The sequence below is a fragment of the Petromyzon marinus genome, chromosome 54, assembly GCF_048934315.1.
Source record: "Petromyzon marinus isolate PM22_M1 ecotype Great Lakes invasive population chromosome 54, UKy_Petmar_22M1.pri1.0, whole genome shotgun sequence".
NCBI classification, from domain to species: Eukaryota; Metazoa; Chordata; class Hyperoartia; order Petromyzontiformes; family Petromyzontidae; genus Petromyzon; species Petromyzon marinus.
Window position 1 is genome coordinate 5,059,068 of NC_133720.1, and position 20,770 is coordinate 5,079,837.

General features: G+C 51.8%; 2 protein-coding genes across 4 annotated transcripts in view; one reads left to right on the forward strand and one right to left on the reverse strand.

Moving 5' to 3' along the window:
• Positions 1–20,770, forward strand: part of COX4I1 (cytochrome c oxidase subunit 4I1) — a 293,476-nt gene that overhangs the window by 269,262 nt on the left and 3,444 nt on the right. Inside the window, exons 1-3 of one of the 2 annotated variants that reach the window (XM_032974665.2) lie at positions 11,138–11,297; positions 15,762–15,834; positions 17,475–17,642. In XM_032974665.2, the coding sequence (XP_032830556.1) occupies positions 15,762–15,834; positions 17,475–17,642 (241 nt within the window). In that variant the 5' untranslated portion in view covers positions 11,138–11,297. Of the gene's footprint in view, positions 1–11,137; positions 11,298–15,759; positions 15,835–17,474; positions 17,643–20,770 lie in introns of those variants that run through there. The other variant, XM_076052103.1, reaches the window with a different exon arrangement.
• On the reverse strand, positions 3,521–10,929 carry SYS1 (SYS1 golgi trafficking protein). Of its 2 annotated transcripts, XM_076052104.1 has the most exons (4): positions 10,724–10,929; positions 9,925–10,032; positions 6,443–6,510; positions 3,521–4,189 (listed from the first exon to the last, which is right to left on the reverse strand). In XM_076052104.1, exons 2-4 carry the CDS (start codon positions 10,030–10,032, stop codon positions 3,949–3,951), a joined length of 417 nt encoding a protein of 138 aa, XP_075908219.1. In that variant the 5' UTR covers positions 10,724–10,929; the 3' UTR covers positions 3,521–3,948. The 2 variants fall into 2 exon arrangements, with proteins under 2 accessions (XP_075908219.1, XP_032830557.1); XM_032974666.2 differs by having other exon boundaries at positions 9,925–10,929.

A 20,770-nucleotide genomic window follows, 5' to 3' on the forward strand; every position in this document is an offset into this window, starting at 1 on the left:
GCTTTCGTGACTGCAGTGATTCATATTCTTGGTTCTTTCGGTAAAGCCACGTTGAAGGGAAACAATAAAATAATAGAATATATTAAACAATAAAATTCTCACCACGTTTCGACTGTAACACAAGCAGTCATCATCAGGTGTGAAAGCCAAACCGTTGGTTTTCACACCTGATGATGACTGCTTGTGTTACAGTCGAAACGTCGTGAGAATTTTATTGTTTTATATATTTTATTATTTTATTGTTTCCCTTCAACGTGACTTTACCGAAAGAACCAAGAATATAAGATCGGAAAGGTTCATTTGTGGCAGGCACTTTGTGTGTGTAATTAGTGCGACATTAGTACGTCCTGTATTCGTTTGGCAACTGGAACCCAATGCAGCTTGGCAAGCACTGGACGGCGCATGTTCCTTGCAGTACCCGACACGACACGCGCCAGGGAATTTTATTTGTAATCTGAGTCGGGGTCATCTCAACCCGGGAATTCCATCAGGACCGTTGGAAAGAAGAGGACTGTCGCGTTGTGTGAACATCGCCTGCGGAGGAAAGTCCACACGTGGGATGCTCTCTTGAAATGAACCGAATCCTCGCCATAGATATGTTTGACGTATTGCAGTATTACACGCCAGCGTTTTGGCACCGCGCCGTGATGACCGTGCAATTGTTTTTCAGGTGAAGTGTTGAATGTGAGAGGAAACCAAACGATATCCACTGCAAAACACAATGCACGGGGGAAAGGATAACGCGCGAAGGTCCACACAGACGGGTTCATGATCCCACCCGACTGCCATCCGGCCACCTCGCAACCCCAGTGGCTCTGAGTCCGCGTTCTTCGCTCAATTTCAGAGTGGGGGGCCACTTTCGCCGATTGGACATCGCCAGTGTGAGGACCCGCCACGCATTTTAAACCATTTGGGGTTCGACAGCAGCACGCTGATGACGATGGGAGAATGTTGTGATCGTTTGTGTTTTGTCGGGGGGGGGTGGGCGCGGGCCGCTCGCGGGGCTTGAAATGAAGAGCCGCTCTGGTCTGGGGGTTTCGTAAATCTACGCGAGACCAACCAAACATTGACGCGCGGCCGATTGTAAGTGATGGGTTTGTCCCGATGTGTAAACGGTTACGGGACTCGGAACTCAACCGAAGGCACCATCTTTAGTCCACGGAGTCCCGGACGTGTGTGTGTGTGATGTTTGCATCATTTTGGTTGAACCAGTTCGCGGAGAATCTCCTAACGGTGCCACCCCGGGTCCACCGTCGAAATGCAGCTGCTCTGTCTGAGCGCCGCGGGGCCACCGACAGCCCCTAGAGGCCATTTAGTGCAGTCCCCTGACGTGCCCCCCACCCCCACCTCTGCCCCTCTGAAAATTCATTTAAAAAAAGGGGGACTCTCTAGGGCATCGTGGTGGCGAGATGTTAACTACCTCACCTGGTGTGGCGGAGATCGTGGGTTCGATCCCGAGCCTGTTGTATATTTGGAGTTTGCGCGTCTCTCGCTCTCTGCCCGTGGTCGCGTGGATTTTTCTCCGGGGTCCTCCGGTTTCCCCCTCCACATTTAGAATCGACGTCACGCATTTAGGGTACTTGGCCGCTGTAAATCTTCACGTGATGTTAAGCCACTTCGTTGAGCTATCGTTTGTGGCCAGGTCGCTTCTGAAAAACGGCTCCAATATAGCTCAGTGGGCCTTACCAGGTAAAATAAAAATCAATAGTTTAGTTGACATGTATCGTACACTGCAGCCCTTGTGTGCCATTCCACTGCTGGATGAAGACGAATTCCATACCGTGTCGATAGCAGCAGCAGCAGTCGTCACCCACGCTCGCCACTGAGGGTTTGTGAATGGGAAGAAGACCGAGCCCCACCACGACACCAAAGACAAAGATCCCCCCTATAGCCTGTAACAGACTGTAGGGGCAAGTGCTGTTGTTAGCGAGCAGCACCTATGAAGCCAGGGACGGCACACGAGGGGGTGGGTGGCCAGCACCACGCCCGACCGCCAGTGGCGATCCTTACACACTGCACCAGGACACTCATTTGAGGCTGAGTAGACCTAGGGGAGGCCAAGGACCGATTGTGATCGTCCGCACCACCGATTAGCACGGTTGGCTACGGATCGTAACGCGCTAGGGGCGCTGCACTTCCACTTTCCCTCTCGCCATCCGTTGCGATACAATTGAAACACAGCAGATGGGGCACTGCAACCACGTGGACCCGTCTCGACTCGTACGTTGAACTTCTTTCACGCCGTACGTAGCCGACCGTGTTAATCGGAGGTGCGGCGGAAGGGGAGGAACAACAAACTAAATACAAACAAAAGCAGTTCGAAAGAAATTAGTTTTCAATCTAGATTCAAAAGTGCGTAAGCTCCAGCAGCGTTCTAATAATATCGTACGGTGCGAAAGATGTTCCGTATAAATTTTGATTCAAAGCTTTCGTGACCGCAGATTCATATTCTTGGTTCTTTCGGTAAAGTCACGTTGAAGGGAAACAATAAAATAATATATTGTTTTATATATTATTTTATTGTTTCCCTTCAACGTGACTTTACCGAAAGAACCAAGAATATGTTCAATATACTGTGCATAGATTGTTTTAACCCAGTTACACAGTATGCAGCCCCACCACGTTGCATTGGTGAGCATGCCCGACTTGCAACCCAGAGTTCACCGGTTCGATTCCATCACCCAGGGAGCGTAAGATGAAACAAAGGTGGACTTTTCTTAAATCTCCACCCCTGTCCACCCGGCAGCGTAAACGGCTCCACAAATTAGGCGATCGGCAGGTGGTGTGTGGTGGGGGCTAAGTGTGGGTACTCCCACCTCGACAGCAAGTAGGTGAAATTAGAATGTATTTATCCAGGAGAAATCCGACGAGCTATGAAGCTCTTTCTCACAGACAAGAAAGAGGGGGGGGGGGCTTAGCAGCAGTAGCGGATCAAGCCTTGTATATGGATGTGACCAGAATATGGAGTGAACTTTAGCTCCTTCCAAAGGGATTGTGTGACCTGCAGAGGGTCGTTTTCACCTTCCGCTACTACGGAAGAAAAACTTAAAATACCTATCGGGAAGCAAGGGCTCTCACAAGGCCATGAGGGAGGGTGCGTGGCGGTTTTGGCGCCAGTTGTCGTAGACTGCGGCGGTCGTGTCGCTACAGTTGTCTGCGGTGAGTTCGATGTCTTTAAAAACAGCGGCGCTACTACGCCTCTCCTGAATAAAATTAACGCAGAGCCGCTCGCGCGTTCCGAGATTCAGCGGTGAACGGGACACACCACACCCTGCAGACGCCTCGGAATGGGGAAAGGGTTAATAAGTGGGCCCCCATACAGGTGTCAACGCGACTGCAAGAGACCACGAATTGTGACCGAGCTTTTCATCTGTCTTTTTTCCTTCATGTCGGTCCACAAGCAGCGACACCGCAACACCACTCGGCTCCTCCGTAGCTCGTTGGGGGGGGGGGGAGGAGTCAAATAAACGCATCGCATGCAAGCACCACCTAAGCAAATAAAAACGCGACACTTTTCACGTCGATTTATAGTTTTCGTTTTTATTTTTAAAGCACCGCTTCAAAATAAACCTATATACACAAGGTGGAAATCACTTCTTCCATTGTCGACGATAACTCAAAAACTGATTTTTTTGTGTGTTTAGTTTGTTGTCCTACCCCCGCACCTCCGATTTAGCACGGTTGCCAACGTAAGGCGCGACAGACGTTCAACACACCTGCGTACACCACTGGGGTTTGCCAGACCCTTCCAAACCGACAGCGGCGGGGGCGCTGGCATCAACGCAGAGATCTCTCGCGCATGGGCACAAGACCGAGCGCTTCTCACGAGAGTCCGTCTAAGACGAGGCGGGACCCCCACCCTCCGGGCCCGGCTACGCGCGGGTAAGCTTTCTCCGTGAATCCACGGCCGAGCAGGGCGCCCGACCTCACGGCGTGGCCCGAAGCATCTCACAGGTCGGCCTTGGGCCCAATGCTGACCGGGATGGCCATGAGCTCGCTGCGCATGCACAAGTACTCCCCGATGACGGCCATGAGCGCCACGCACACGAGGTTGACGAGCCACCAGGTGAGCGCGCTGGGGAAGCTGGCGTTGTACGCCCAGCACGCGAGCATGTGGAAGAAGTGCGTCGTCACCGTGAAGTCCAGGCACTGCTTCCCGCGGCGCACGAACAGCCACAGACCCAGCGCGCTGCGGGGGGGGGGGGGGAGGCACGCACAATCAAGACGCGCGTTTACACACCAGGGCACCAGTGCGTGCGTTTGCACACCAGGGCACCAGTGCACCAGTGCGTGCGTTTGCACACCAGCGCGTGCATTGGCAATGGTTACAATTGCAAAAAGCCGTGATCCGTCCAATGCAGGATGAATGCCAGTGTTCTAGTCTTCTCATCCAAAAAACTCCGCTCCGTTGCATGGAGTCGGATGCTTGGATTTGATTTCTCCACGAGCTTCTATTCTGTGCCTCTTGTCGCATCCACTACCCTCGTATCTCATTCTGCCACATCCTCCCATCTCACCCTCGGTCACTCTCTTCGTGCCCCGCAACGGCGTCTCCGTAGCCCTTCTAAGTCCATATCCTTTGTCTCTTCCCAACAACTGGCCCAGTCGTCTAAGTCTAGCCTGCCTTACAATCGCGATCCACCAAGGTTGGATGATCAATGGTGTGTCAATTCATACGCCGGCATGTCCACCCCATACACACACACCAAGATAAACACTCTTTACAGGGCAAGCGTGAGAAAGCAGCTTCTCGTGATCTTTGCACATCATCATCTACCACACCCTGATGTGTGGACCCGCGGGACAATCCAGTATTTCTTGTCAGAATGCCACCAATGGGAAATGGTCTTATACATTCCCTTTGAACATAAAAGTCATGCAAGAGCACGCATTAGACAATTTGGGGGGGGGGGGGGGGAGAGATATACGGTGTGGGTGTTGCAGCCCCTGGCTAAAATGACACGGGGACAATGGTGACTTGGGAAAGAGAAAAAAACACTCATCTGGTGGCTTATGGATTATATTTAGCTTTGTGTGGCCAATTAAACTTGAAATTGTAGCTGGATTCTCACCCAAGTAAAAAAGCCTTCATCGAGGTGACGCTGTCATTGGGAGAAAAAAAGGGCCACTCTTCGTGTTAAAGTATTATCCTGATAATCGTGCAAAAGACTCTATTCTTTACTGCGACAATTTCAAAAATTTCAAACAAGGAAATTAAGAAGCCTGATTTACAAAGACACCTCAATACAGCGTGCGCCATAGAGGTCATTCCACGTCAAGTAAACACAGCCATTTACCTAACCTTCCACGGGCAGTGGTAACTGCGACTTGGCAACCCAGGAATGGCTTGGTAAACATTCCAGGATCATCAGCAGCAAGGGGCGGATTTAGTGTCTCCACATTTCACGAGCCATACTTTGAACCTATCTCCATCCCTAACCTCCGCCACGAACTGGAGGTGTAGCAATCCTGATTGCGCATACAAAATATCTTTAAATGTAGGGATGGATCAGGCCAGGCTTAAAGGTAATTTGTCAATTGTAATCAAATCAAGATTAAATTGTAATTGTTCGCCCTGTATTTAAACAGAAACATGGCCCTCAAGTTGAATAAAGTGAGGGGGGAGCTTACTCTGCTTCTTGGTTTTCCACCGCCCCCGTGACCTAACTGGGACCTCTACTGTGACCTCTACCGTGACCTAACCGTGATCCCGTGGCATCACAACTGGTTGCGAGGTTGGCCCAGGGTAGAGCGTGTGGCCTGGCAGGAGAAGCGAGTGCCGCGGACGGCTCGCCAAGTCCACGTATACGTGCGCGCCATGAGCGCCTCGAATTAGCACGGTTGGCTACGTACTGTGCGAAAGAAGTTCAACATACGTACGTACATTCTGGTTCCATTACTGTGGGTAACAAGGGCCAAGCTTGGACGGCCGACTTGAGATCCTGGCTGGCGCTATTCCACATGGTCGCGGAGACTCGTGACCATGAGGCGTCGCATCTCGGAGAACTCGTCTTAGAGAACTGAAAGTGACCTTATTCAATCCCGTCCTACAGACTACACACACCGAACCGGCGCTACTCGATAACCGACTTCATCACATATAAGGGTGGCTGGGAAGACAAAGGCTCATGACGACGAGTTGGGGCACGGCAAACTTAACGCAGCGAGTACAGTATCTGCGTTCTGACTGCACCAAGGAGCTCGTGGGTCGTCATCGGTTTGAAATTCCAAACCACCGCCACAGGCCTCAAGTACGAAAGAGTGCACGGTGGGGTGGGGGGCGGGGAGACGGAACGGCGTGAGCAGTTACGCGTGCGGTTCAACAACGACCAATCCAACGCAATGGGGGGGTGTCACGCGCTGCGCGAAGCGCCGCTGTGTAGATTTGACGAGGAGTGACCCCCGCCATGACGGGAGGGCCACCGCTGCAAACTGCCCTCACCAAGTGAGCGCGTTGAGCACGAAGGCGATGAGCGGAACCCTCCCGTGCGCCGTCGAGAACTCCAGCACCTGCACGCGCGCACACAAAGACAAGGATACCCCCCCCCCGTGTAGCCTCAACAGACTGTCGGGGCAAGTGTTGTTGGCGAGGAGCGCCTATGAAGGCCGGCGCGGCACTCGAGGGGGTGGGTGGCCAGCACCACGCCCGGCCGCCTTTGTCTCCTCAGTGGCGATGTTTACACATCGCGCCATGTACTTGTTTGAGGCTGAGTCGACCAAGGGGAGGCTCAGGACTAGTTCAAATAATTGTCACTAGCGTTGTCCGTGAGCGGGAATCGAACTCGGGTCACTGGGTTCGTAGCGCAGTGTGTGTGTGTGCGCACAACACCACCACCACCACGCTCATCAGTCACTCCAGCACCCTGCTAAAAAGAACACGCACACACATATTTGCACGAGGACAAATATCCCCCCCCTGTAGCCTTTAACAGACTGTTGGGTTAAGCGTTGTTAAAGACAACCTGTCAAGGCTGGCATCATCAGTTGGAATTTCCACACGATGGGGGTGGGTGGGTGGCCAGTACCACACCCTTTTATCTCCCCAGTGCTCATGTTTACACACCACCAACAGGTACGTGCTTTTAAGGCCGAGTCGACCTAGAGGGGGGAGGCCCAGGACCAGTTCAAATGTTGGCCACTGTTAACTCGGGTTCGTACCGTGGCGCGCTAACCACCGTGCCACCGTTTCCCCCCACACATGCACACGTGTCCACCACCACCACCACGCTCATCGATTACCACAATTGTTGCTCCAACGGCGGACAATGCATGAAGGCAGTTGTTGCAGCACTCTCTCATGTGTACAGTACGGGGTGTTGCGAGAATACTGCTGCATCGACACTCTGCGTAAATTCAACTTCCCGTCAGTGCTGATATACAGCATCATCCTTCTTCGCTGGCTTTGCTTATTAACGCCGTCTGAGCAAGGGTCATAAGCGCTTACGCATTAGCTCTGCCCGTCAGTAACAGGGGCGCTATAACTCTGGCAACGAAGATCCAACTTAAAGCGTGGCAAATATGCAAAGGGTATCTCAAATTTTTGCCCTCCGGCACCCATGCCACTAATTTAATGCTTGCATCATTTTGCGAGTCTGCAACCCGTTTGGGCTGGCAAAAGTGTCCACGAGTGATGCTTCAGAATGCTTCCTCAAGATGTATCACACGGCTTGCCTTCTCAGGTCACCGCTGGCAGGCAAATCAAATTAGACAATGTCTCCATATTCATGATATTATCGCACTTTAATGGGTTTTAATTTAGCCGTGACACCAGTCCAGGTCACCCTTGATGCACTTAAAGAATCCTGCGTTATGATTTGTGAATCAGAGAGAAAGATGATGGTGATTATTTTTTTTTAAATTGCTCTTACGCTTGCTAAATCCCAGAGAGGCTCGCCGAGTCTCATGACTTATTTTCAGGTGGGTGCTGCCACGTTTTCGCAGTACGGGGCGACGCTTGCTGTCATTTTTCAAACATGCCAGATTTTAGACCATGACGATGCCAAACAATGGCCTACTCTTGCGAATGGAGTCCTGGGATCTTTAACGTCCACTGTCAAGCAGATGGGAGTTTGTATTATTACGGTTAGTACGCAACGCAGCAGTATTAATCAGGGCGGCCGCTGGATTAGAACAGTGAACCTCTGCAACAAGTGGTGAATGTGGTCTCAGCCACGCCATGATAACTTCATCTTTTTCACCTTCTAATTATAAAAGTTCTGCATCATACTTTAGCTTAGCTCCTACTCTAAATCTGCACTGCACACTTTTTTATAGAATTCATAATTTGCACCTGGAAAACATTTCTGAAGCCATAACTAGAACCCTTAAAGAAATGCCACGATATGCAAAAAAAATGCTTGCAATCCAGCTTGATTCACATGTGAACTGGGTTCAATCAGGATCAACTGCCATTAACGTTCAACCCAATTACATCATGAGGAGTTAAATCCAACGTGAGCGGATTACGTGAACGCTCATCTATGCATCGAATTCAGCTCCAGCTCCCCCATGAATCGTGTAACTTGGCCAGCGCCACTCTGACTCCCACCCCAATCCCATGTCCTGTTAAAACAGGCAACGCCAATCCGTGGTGACGTCGCTGTGCAGAGACGCTGCTGTGTCCAAGGCTCAACAACTGTATTTGTTAGAACGCGTGTACCTACGTATGTTGAACTTCTTTCGCACCATACAGTTTAGCTGTATCCTTGTAGAGGTAATTTGAGTATACAGGTCCATACGGCGCACAGCCGTTAAAATACGGGCAACAACAAAAAATGTCTGTTTGTGTTTCTCCCTTGCGATGGGACTTTGTAGGATAAACATTAAGAAGGGGCACGGGGTGACCAATAAGGTCTGAATTGGTCTGTAATAAGGTAGGGCACTGATAAGGGGTTGACCGGTACGATGTACGTTGAACTTATTTCGCACATTACGGAGCCAACCGTTGCTCGTCGGAGGTGCTAACGTGCCAAAAGCAGTTCTAAAGAAATGAGGTTTCAATGTAATAAAAATGAGCACCTTAATCTTTAACACTGCCCCATTATTGATTACATCTGGTTCAGAAGGCTGTTATCATATTGACGTCGATTCACACCGTAATGACGATGCAATGTACATCCAGTGATGGTGGCATTGTTACCCATTTAAGGCATGTGTCCTTTCCATACACAGGGCATTTCCGCACATCGCATTAGCACGGTTGGCTGGTTACGTTGCGAAGTAAGTTCAACATACTAGACTTACATAATACGTACTGGAAGTTTAAGCTTTTGACGGTTTTGGCCAAGATATCTCATTGGTTCCTCCAGACTCTCCCTTTCCATCATTTTTCTCCAATTTCACATTTTCTTTCTCGATCTTTTTTTCCAGGTGGCTTTTCCCCCCCATTAATCACATCCACAACTCGACTCACCTTCCCCATGGTGTGTGCCATGGGCATAATATTGTCAATGCAAGCCACTTAAAAGCCAAACATTGGGTTTAACTTCTAATTACGCAATTGGGCGGAGCGTTAACGTTATGATCTGGTTATTTAGAGACACAATTACACAAGTATTTTCCCAGTCAATATTAAGTTTGAATTCATCATCATCTTCGCCAGCCACGATCAATCCCCTGCTGGTTTAAAGGGCTCCCCAAATCTTCTGCTGCCATCCCTCACGCGTTCCGGATATGCAACTAACGGTCCCACCTGCAAACACATCGACTAGGAGCCACCTGAAGTTGTCAATTCGGCAAATACCATACAAGTACAGCACAACAATGTCCCCCCACCCCTTCCCCCAGAAGATGAATCCACACGTCTCTTCGTATTGATTGCATCGTGGGGTTGTCGTTGTTTCGACTTTTTTAAAAAGTTTAGGGTTTCATGCATCCAAGTCTGGAGGAATCGCCTGCGGCAGCCACGTGCGGCTCCGGACGCACCTGGTAGCTGAAGATCTGGTCAAGGGTGCGGTTCGCCTGCACCAAGACGTCGATGAGCGCCAGCCAGAGGCACAGGAAGCCGTAGAAGACGCACTGCATGAGCGCCATCTGCGACACGATCAGCACCGGGTCCCACGCGTAGCTGCGGAAGTGCCCCGCCATGCCGGACGGGCACCACCACCTCCACCTCATTCACCGACTTCCTCACCTCCTCCTTCCTCTTCACACCAACTCTTCCTTCACCTCCTCCTCATTCACCTCCTCCTTCCTCGTCACACCAACCCTCCCCTTCACCGCCTCCTCCTATTCCTGGGTCACTCCTCCGTCACCAGCCACCACGTCCTTCACCACCACCACCAACCACCTTAAGCCACACTCAAGACCGTGATTTCTGAGTCCTCAGTAGCTACTGTGTCAATCACTACCCTGGTGTCAGAGTGCTACTATCGGCGATGACGATGTTGTTGATGTTGACACTCCCCGCGTCTCCCGACACTGGCCGATTCTCCTCCCCTCGAGTCGTAGCTACGACTGTGACTTGTCAAGTGTGAGATTGAATCCTGGCTGATGACGACGATGGTGATGGTTGATGTTGGTAATTAAAATGAAGATTTCTGGCCCATTGAGCTGCTGTTACCGATGATGATGCTGCTGCTGCCGATGTAAGATTTACAAAGGGAGAGACCGGCAAGTGATGATGATGACGACGACGATCAGCTGATGATGTTAACGAGTCGAACCCCTTGATCTGGGATACCTTAACTCCTCTCCCCGCAGGCCCCGTGTATCTGAACCCTACCGTCGATCTATATCGCTCTCCTCGCGTGCCTCCCCTCCTCGTCGTCCTCGTCGTCCTCCTCGTCGTCTATCGCCCCGCGCGTCTCCACCTCCCCGCCGCTGCCGCCGACTGCCAAAGACGCCGCCAATCTCCCCACGCCTCCATCCCTCGCCGCCAAATGGACTCCGCGTCCGGCGGACGTCACGTCCGTCGATGACGCTAGCCCGGACGTGACGTAATCGGACGCGACGTTAAAAACCGTCGGGGGGGGGGGACGGCTCCTCCCCCACCCCCGAAAATGAACAAGAATCTAACGATGTTTATTTTTAAAATTAATCGCATTAAAAAAAGGTAATTCTCAATAAGAGTCCTCGCATGCGCGGGTTTCGCATGAACGCTGTTTAAATTAAAAAATCGAAAAAAAATAAACCCCCCCCCCCGCCGCCGCCCACGCCCCAACCACGAGGTAATTGCCGACCGGAAGTGCGGCACGTCCCGTGGTGCCGCGCGCCTCCTCCACTTCGCCGTCGAGGTCATTTGTGTCGGCGCGGCGAGCAGCACGAGGAGGAGGAAGAAGAAGACGACGACGACGAAGGTGCCGATCCTCGACCTCTCTCTCTCTCTCATCATCATCATCGTCACCTTCATCAATCAGCATCACCACCACCACCACCTCGTCTGGATAACGACCAAGCGATCGGGTCCCACCGGCAAACACCGTCCGCGGATCGGACGGCAACGGGATTTTGTGTGGCTGTTGAGGAACGGGTCGGGCCCGGGTCGGGCCCGGGTCGGGAGGGAGGGAGGGAGGGAGGCGGTGTCCAGGGCCCTGAGGGCCGCGCGCGTTCCCGAGGCCTCGGCGGCGTGTGGCGTGCGGGCGAGACCGCGGTCGAGAAGGCAGCGGAGGAGGAGGAGGAGGGGTGGGGAATTTTTTTTGCGTGGGGGGCAAAAGAGCCCCCCCCCCTGGGTTTGTAGGTTTAGGGGGTTGCTGAGATCGTGTTGAGGGTGATAGTCGATTAGGAGAGGGGGTTTGTGTGGGGGGGGGGTCACCCCGGTGTATGTGGCGAGGATTTTTTTTTACCTCTTCCGTCTCTACGAGGGGTGCCAGGCCGCAGAAGGAGAAGGGGGGGGGCAGGTGAGAGGAGGGGGGGGCTCGAGTGTTTGTGGGGGGCCCAGCGTGGACTGGGGGGGGGGGGGTTGCCGCTTACTCAACATCGACCTCTATTGCTAAGGGCGCTTGACGTCTACATTATTTTTTTGAATGGTGGTTGGCTGCTCGTGCTTGGCTCCGGGTGGGTGGTGGTGGGGGTGCTGCTGTGCGGGTGCTGAGTGACGGCTCGCGGGTCCGAGACACGAGACGCGATGTGGGGGTGCAAAGGATGGTGGTGGTGGGGGGGGAAGCCGTGGAGGCGCGGTGGTGGTGTTGGTGGTGATGTTGGTGGCGGTGGTGGTGGTGGGGGTCCTTGCGGCAACTTGAGTGCGGGGTGACCTTGTGCGCGCGTCGCCGCCAGCGAACACGGAAGCGCCATGTTGGGGAGGCGATGGCGGCGACCTCTGCTGCCTGTGGCCGTCTCGTCCGGGCGCTTTGTTTGTAGCTCTTCCGTCGCCGCCGCCGCTCGCTCCATCGCTTTCCTTCCGCCTCTCTTCGATTCAACGAAGTTGCCGGGCAAAGTCGACCGTTCCCCGACCTTCACGGACTCTCCCCCACTCTCCTCTCTCTCCCTCGCCGATCGTCTCTCGTTTACCGCCACGGTGTTGTGCGTCGTTGTTACTCGCCCCACCGTCACCACCATCACCACCACCAACCACCGTCACCACCATCACCACCACCAACCACCGTCAACCACCATCACCACCAACCACCGTCAACCACCGTCACCACCATCATCACCACCACCACCACCACCAACCACCGTCACCACCAACCACCGTCACCACCAACCACCGTCACCACCAACCACCGTCAACCACCGTCAACCACCATCACCACCAACCACCGTCACCACCAACCACCATCACCAACCACCATCAACCACCATCACCAACCACCGTCAACCACCATCACCACCACCAACCACCGTCACCACCAACCACCGTCACCACCACCAACCACCGTCACCACCAACCACCATCACCACCACCAACCACCACCACCGTCAACCACCGTCACCACCAACCACCGTCACCACCAACCACCACCGTCAACCACCGTCACCACCAACCACCGTCAACCACCATCACCATCACCACCAACCACCGTCAACCACCATCACCACCAACCACCGTCAACCACCATCACCACCACCAACCACCGTCACCACCATCACCACCGTCACCACCAACCACCGTCAACCACCAACCACCATCACCACCAACCACCGTCAATCACCAACCACCGTCAACCACCATCACCACCAACCAACCATCTCGGCGCCCCCCCCCTCCCCCCCGTTTCTGAACTAACGCATTATTCAAGACTCACAATCTTGACCCATCTGGCTTGAGCCATTGTCCATTGAAACGCGTTCGTCCTGTGGCTGCTGGCCGTTGTGGCTCTTTCTTCGTCTCATGAAAACATCTGTGTTCATTCACGTCGCTTGTCAACGTTTGCAATCGACACCGCTTATATACATGTACAAACCATACGGTTTATACCCCGTGTTCTTGGACAGGGAAATTGAGTTTCAGGTCCAAACGGCGTACAGCCGTTTCAATACGGGGCAACACAATTTTTATTTTGTATTTGTTTGTGTTTCTCCCTTGTGATGGGACTTTGTAGGAAGAACGTTGAGTTTTATAAGGGGCACGGGGTGACCAATAAGATCTGACTTTGTTTGTAATAAGGTAGGGCACTGATAAGGGGTTGACATGTATGCAACGTCCTTCAAGGACCACCGTCAAAATCGTGGCGGTGGAGGGGGGGGGGCTACCAAAATAATAAGACTTTTTTTTTCGAATTCGATAACAGCTCATCAATTTTTCAAAACACGCAATGCACTGCGTGCTGAATATGAGATAAATAACAATCACGAAGCGGTCTCAACAATAGCCGCGTGCGGTTCCAGGCGCCACGTGTCGCCTACTGCCGCTGGTCCATGACCCACGTGGACCGCGTGCGTCTCTCCTTTTTTTTCTGCGTTTGCGCGCATTAGACCCACGACACGTGCCGCATTCAAGGACCGGCCCGTGCCGTGTCCTCGCCTCCGCCGATTTGTCTCGGGCTCGTGTCTCTCGCCACGCGCATTCGTCGCAATCTCCCTTTGACTATCCTGGCTTTTGAGGTCATCCTCGTTGCGCGCAGTCGACAAGTTCCTTCGGGAAGCACCACCCCGTGTCTTACGACTGCAGGATTTTCAGGCAGCGCACGGAGGCTACTCATCCAGCGGCTCTTTCCCGTGACCGGAGAGCGGCTATTTCAAGCGCCATCGCCCAAGCTCTTGACAGGCCGCCAGGACCAACAATCAGGAGTTGGGAACCTTTATTTAGCCCGTAAGATTGCAGTGTAGGATTGAAATACATTAACGATGATAACCCGCAGTACATCTTTTGCAAGGTCGACCTGGGGAGGTTTTTTTTTGCATGAAGATCGCGCAACCCATGACCTATCGTGTCATACCCCGGCTGCCACAATGGCCCGTGCCTTACTGCGGAGGGCCATCTGGATGAGTGAGATCCCCTCCCCCGGGGCGGGTGGCGGTGGCTTGAGACGGGGCCAGCCTGGCTGCCCTCGAGGGGGAGGGAGGAGGGGTGGAGTGTGCCATCGGCAAGCGGCGACCTTCAAAGTCCGCGCCGTGTCCCCTTGTCTGCGACCGCGTCCCCTTGTCCGCGCCTGCCCTTGATGAGCTGGCTGCTGCTGCTGCGCGTACGTGCCGTGCCTGCAGGGCGCGCATGGCGTTTGAGCCACGTGTGGGCCGGGCCTCGCTCGCTCGTTCGCTCTCTCTCTTCCTGCTCTCGCTCTGTGTGTGTGTGGGCGAGGCAAGTCTCCTGATGCTTTGCGTGTGTGTATGTGCGGTCCACTGTGTGTGTGTGTGTGTTTTAAGATTATCGTGGGGAGTCGTGGCGCAGCGGTTAGCGCCCTGCGCTATGAACCTGGCAACCCAAGTTCGATTCTCGCTCACAGCCAACAACGGTGACGAATATGCTTAACCGGTCCTGGGCCTCCCCTAGGTCGACTTGGCCTCAAATTACTATCTGATGTGGTGTGTAAACATCGCGCCTAGGGAGACAAAGGCGGCCGGGCGTGCTACTTGCCACGCACCCCCTCGTATGCCGTACCCACATTGATGGGTGCTTGCTATCAGCACTTTCTTTGAATGCTGTGTTATGTAGTTTCCCCTCAACACCTGGGTCTCAAAGTGCAGGCTGTGGTTACGTCATCGCCACGTCGTGACCGGGTGCTGTTGTGTGCAAGCAGTGGCATTGTGGTTAGTTGCCACATTTGGGGGCACAGATGGTGCCAGTCATCTCAGTCCGTCAACCCATGGCACCTGGGTCTGTCCCGTGACCTGTCGGCGAGCCTTAGATACTTAATAGGGGCCTTGAAGTGCGCACAGCCTGCCACAAGCGCCGTGGTGAAACTACCATTCGCCACCACTTGGTGGCGAATAGGAGTTGTGGTTAGTGCACTGGGCTTACGCACCTGCCGATACCCGAGTTCAATTCCCAGTCACGGCTAACGTCAGCGACCTGATATCTGATCTGATCGTTGGCCTCTCCCAGGCCGATTCCGTCTTTTATCAACAGTCTGCTGAATAGCTCCAGTGGCTTCCTAATATTGGAAAGAAGAGCATTCCAGACGGCTGCAGAAGCGAATCAAAGCGCGCGATGCGGTGACCGTCTTTGTTCAATGGCAGCCAAAACGCGCAGCTGTGAGGGATGAACGGAGTTTGCGTGAGGGTTCAATCCTCCTCGATGAGATCAGCGAGGTATTGTAGTTCATTTGTGGCAAGCACTTGGTGTGGATTGCTTGCGTGTGAGGCACATTGTCAAGTCGTAGATGATGACGGTGATGACGACGATGAAGGATTGGGCGTCTTGTGTGTGAACGTGTGCATTGCAGATGCTGGCCGCACGTATGCTGAGTTTGATGGGACGGAGGACGCTCGCCACCACGGCGGCGCGGCACGGCCACGGTATGGGTGACACGGTCGCAGTGGTACCCACAGCATATTGCACCTCTGTGCAGCACACACACGCACCCATACAGCGCACACGCACCCACTGCACACGGATGCAGCTCACACACAAACACCCATTACGCCTGTGTGCAGCTCACACACACGCACCATACAGCGCACCCACTGCACCTGGGTGTAGCTCGCACGCAACCCATTGAGAGAAAACCAAATCGAGCAAGGGAAAGTACAGCAATGGAGCATATAGCAATCGGGACAAAAATCGACACTTTTTTGTATTTTTTACAGAAGCCTTGTTTTCCTTGACCATCCATTTCACCTACCGTTGATTCTCAGTGGTGAAGGTGTAGAATAACTTATGGTTTGGCTGTGACTCCCGTCCGTCATTGGCCTGGATCCGGTGTTCCATTTGGCATTGCATTTTGCGCATTGCAGTCTCCATTACTGCGGCATCTACAATCGGTAAAAACAATTTTAGCGTCTTGAAAACACGACGTGTAAGGACATGACAATTGTCTTATCGTTTCTTTTTTTAAGAATTAATCTGTCTGACCTTCCAGGTGTGCTCAAATCACGAGTGAACCCCAGGGGTCACTTGCAAATGAGACTCATCCTGGTCTCCGGGCTTCTTACCTGATCAAAAAAATAACACCTGAAACCTGAATCTGTGCAATTGAAAACGCGACTCATTTTTTAACATAAAAGCTAAATTTGGTGTGGTCTTTCCGTACCAAATTATGAAACGTGTGTTCTGGGTTAGCGTGCCATTCTAGTCAACCATTTCCTCCACCTTTGGACATTTGCGTTTTACATTGTAAATGGCAAACATTAAGGGCTTGCAATGTATAAATAATGATTGTTTGCTTGTATGTGTGTGTGTGTACATGTGATGTCACGTGTCGTTTTATATTTCTAGTTACACAGTTTTATTTTTGACCCTGTGTAGAGATTATATTACTGTAAAGCATACCTTGAGGAATAATCGTTTGGGCAACTTTGAAATGTTTTTGCGTGCATGTGCCCGCGTTTAGTTACGGTCTGCGCAGTAAATTTCGGGTCAAAAGACAACATGTCTCACTGTTACAAACGAGCGATTTTCGCCAGCGCTTACCGCCTTGGGAAACTCGGCTGGTGACAAATTCCACATTCCCATGGCAGAGACCAGTCTATCCATGGGACGCCAACTGCAGTGCTTATCGAGTGCTGCTAATTGGTTGTTTCCCAAATTGGAACTTTCCCAGCAGGGGAGTCGTGATGCCCTCCGTGGAGCAGAGGGAGGAGGAAGGGTTCTCAGATACGTAGTAGTTTAAGTAATGTGCAGTTGTCACACACCTGCGTCGCACTTGTACACCTAAACCTTCTGCTACTTGCAGTGATTGCGAGTCGTAATCCTGCTCCTGGGCGATCCGGTCAACGGCACGATAAAATGGCGTTGCGGTTGTGTCGTGCGCTGACACTCGTGCAAAGTGAAAGCACGGAGTAGGGACGATTGTGCCGATCCTGCTGATGCTGCTTGATGGTGTTAACGGTGCTGATGGTACTGATGATGCCAATGCTCCTGATGGTGCTGACGATGCCGACGGTGTCGATGGTTTCGATGTTGCTGACGGTGCCGACGATGCTGACGGTGTGCACAGCGGTGGTTGCAAAGCCCGAGGAGTGGAGCCTGCCCCAGTACACGGACCGCACGGACGTGCCACTGCCCGACATCCCCTACGTGCGCGACCTCGCGTCGCATCAGCTCGCGCTCAAGGAGAAGGAGAAGGGACCCTGGACGGCGCTCAGCCAAGCCGAGAAGCTGGCGCGTGAGTGGCGCACGCACCCAAAGACAGAGATCCCCCGTATAGCCTGAACAGACCGTTGGGGCAGTTGCTTGTTTGCGAGTAGCATCTATGAAGGGCGGCACGGCACACGAGAGGGTGGGTGGCCGGCACACCACGCCCGGCCGCCTTTGTCTCCCCAGGTGGCGATGTTTCACACCGCACCAGGTTCTCATTTGAGGCCGAGTCGACATATGGGAGCCCCAGGACCAGTTTAGATTATCGTCACTGATGTTAGCCGTAAGTGTGAAATAGCCGTTAGCGGGTTTCGCAGTGCAGTCCGCTAATCGCGATACTTCCGCTCCACATGCACGTACACACACAAAGCTAAAGATCCCCCTTTTAGAGCATTTAACAGTGCCGAGATGTTAACTCGCTCACCCGGTATCCAGGAGGTTGTGGGTTCGATCCAGACCCTGACGCCTGTTGAATATTTGGAGTTTGCGGTGTCTCCCTCTCCCTGTGGTCGCGTGGATTTTTCTCCGGGTCCTCCCGTTTTTCCCTCCACATTTAGAATGAACGTGCGTTTAGAGTATTTGGCTGCTGTGAATTTCCGTGTGATAAGGCCGCTTCGTTGATCTATCATTTGTGGCCAGGTCACGTCTCAAAAAGTGCTATACAGTTTGGTGGGCCTTTCCTAAAAAAATGAAAGTTTAGTGTTGGTCTTTATTTGTAACGTTTGGGAGATTGCTGCATGGCTTTTGAGTGCCTGCCCCTGCCACCTAATTGCTGCAACCCTCTACCCACGATCCCTCACGTTTACCTCTGCACCGCGACGGGTCCAGCGTGGGCTAAGCCACCTCTTAGCCTAAATGGTTACAACATTAAAATAACAGTGTGATGGCTAAAAGGACAGAGGCAGAGACTTCTTTCCTGTAAGATAGCTTGACTGTTTCGCTTTCCATCGCTCTGCTATTCTTTGTCGTGCTTTTAGCGAGAGCTAAAATATACTCTTTGGTTTTTTCGGTAAAGTCACGTAGAAATGATAAAAAATAAAATTATATAATAGCATACGACGTTTCGATCGCAACACAAGCAATCATCATCAGGTAGAGGAAACATAATCGCAGACAGACCTTAAGTATGGAGAATTAACACAGATATACCAAGGGATACAGAGAGATGGAACATCACACTAAATCAAACAGGGTTTAGCAAAATTTGGAAACTATATGAAGCAACACAAACGGTCGGTTAAAACACAATTAACGCATGGTTTGGTTGAATACGCTGTTTCAAAGATTGTTAAACAAGTTTGAGCTAAAATATAAATAATGAATCGCTGCATGAGGCCTAAACGCGCCTCAGGACGTTGCTCATGCGGAACAGAATCAACAAGCTTAGAACCACCCATGTATGTTGGACCTCTTTCACATCGTACATTGCCAATCGTAGTTGTTGAGGGAAAATCAAGTTGCTACCGTGCTTTGGGGGGTTAGTCCGGATCATCATCACGATCTATGGACCAATAGCCCATAGTAGGTGTCTGCTACACATTTCGTAATTTGATAATTGGTTTTTTACCCTTTTATCTGGCAACAAAACTGACACCTTTTTTACAAGGAGTCATGTTTGCATTGACCACAATACCTGCGGTCGGAATGCAAACAAAAAACATAACTCTGATAATGTATTGGCACTGTCCTTGAAATTGATTGGTCCACACCCGAGACAGCTTTCCTTAGAGCCTAGTCTCACATGATGTTGGACCAGATGACGCCAAAAGGCGCACAACTCAAAGACAATGCACCATCAGAGTATGAGATCTTGGGGTAAGCATTTACAAACATGACTCCTTGTAAAAAAAAGGTGTCAGTTTTGTTGCCAGATAAAAGGGTAAAAAAAAACAATTATCATATTTTGCTACTGGCAAAGGAGGTTCCAGTGGGGTATTTCGTAATTTGTTTCCACTTTCCTCTGCCTTGTGCCACTATGGCTCAAGTAGTGGCCACATCTTGTCTGGAACCAATCTCTCATGTCGTCGTCAAGCCATTACTCCGTGAGGTCTTCCTCTCTTTCCGCTTCCTTCCATTTTTTCCCCGAACACCACCACACTTTAAATGTTCCTGTTGTTGTCCATCCTACTACTGCACACGTGTCCAAAGAGTGCCTGGTTCCTTCTCATCACTGCCCGCATCATCAGGTTGTCTTCTTCTTTGTGCCACCTTTTTCTTCTTGTCCGGATAGGGGACCTAATTTGTCCACAAGGGGACGCGCACACTGATTTTACGTGGCAATGCATTACACGCGTGGGAATACTCTGTTCAAGTTTGAAGACACAATGTGTTGCTGCCACCTACGCAAATTGGCATACACATGCACAGCGATGTGTCGCCCATATGCACAGGGCTAAAAGGCCACCTTTATTAATTGATTGAACCTTCGCTTCTCTTGCTTTACAAAGTGCCACAGGAACCTATCCTGCTAACAATAGTCACTTGTGTGTGTGTGTATATATATGTTGAACTTCTTTCACACCGTACATAGCCATTCATGCTAATCAGAGGTGCAGGGAAAGGATGACACGCTAAACACTAAACGCAGTTCTTCAGAAATGAGTTTTCAATCTAGAATTAAAAGTGCATAGCTCCACAGTGGCTTCCTAAAATCGTTAAGGAAGAGCGTTCCAGACGGCCGCAGAAGCGCATCTGAAAGCGCGCGATGCGGTGACCGTCTTTGTTCGAGGGTCAGCCAAAAGCCGCTGCTGCGGGGATGATCGGAGTTTGCGTGGTCATGGTTTCTGCTCCCCTTGACGAGATCAGCAAGGTATTGTGGTTCATTTGTGGAAAGCATTTTGTGCACGAGTCCGACCTTGTTTTGAGCCCTTCCCAACACCTCGCCAACGTGTATGCACATTGTACCATCCCTGTGACCAAACCTCCCGGAATGTCCCCCCCGATCTCGTTAGGTCTCGGAAGCTAAGCAGTGTTGCACGGTTATATTACGTTCGTAAATCGGGATTATTCACGGGAAAATTGTCGCCCACTTATTGTAAAATGACGGTGATTGTTGGCACCGGTGCTGTCGATGCCCTCCGGCTCGTCTTTGTCCTCCTACGCCTCCGCTCGAAGATTTGCAAATTGTTCGAGTTTTTAGATACTCCATAGTGTTTA

What these genes read in the sequence shown, in the direction of transcription:
- SYS1 (XM_032974666.2), bottom strand. Translation starts at nt 10,116, where the DNA reads ATGAGGTGGAGGTGGTGGTGCCCGTCCGGCATGGCGGGGCACTTCCGC. An exon ending in ACCAGATCTTCAGCTACCAG is followed by an intron (nt 6,511 to 9,924) that starts GTGCGTCCGGAG and finishes GCGCGCGTGCAG; the next exon opens with GTGCTGGAGTTCTCGACGGC. An exon ending in GTGCTCAACGCGCTCACTTG is followed by an intron (nt 4,190 to 6,442) that starts GTGAGGGCAGTT and finishes CCCCCCCCGCAG; the next exon opens with CGCGCTGGGTCTGTGGCTGT.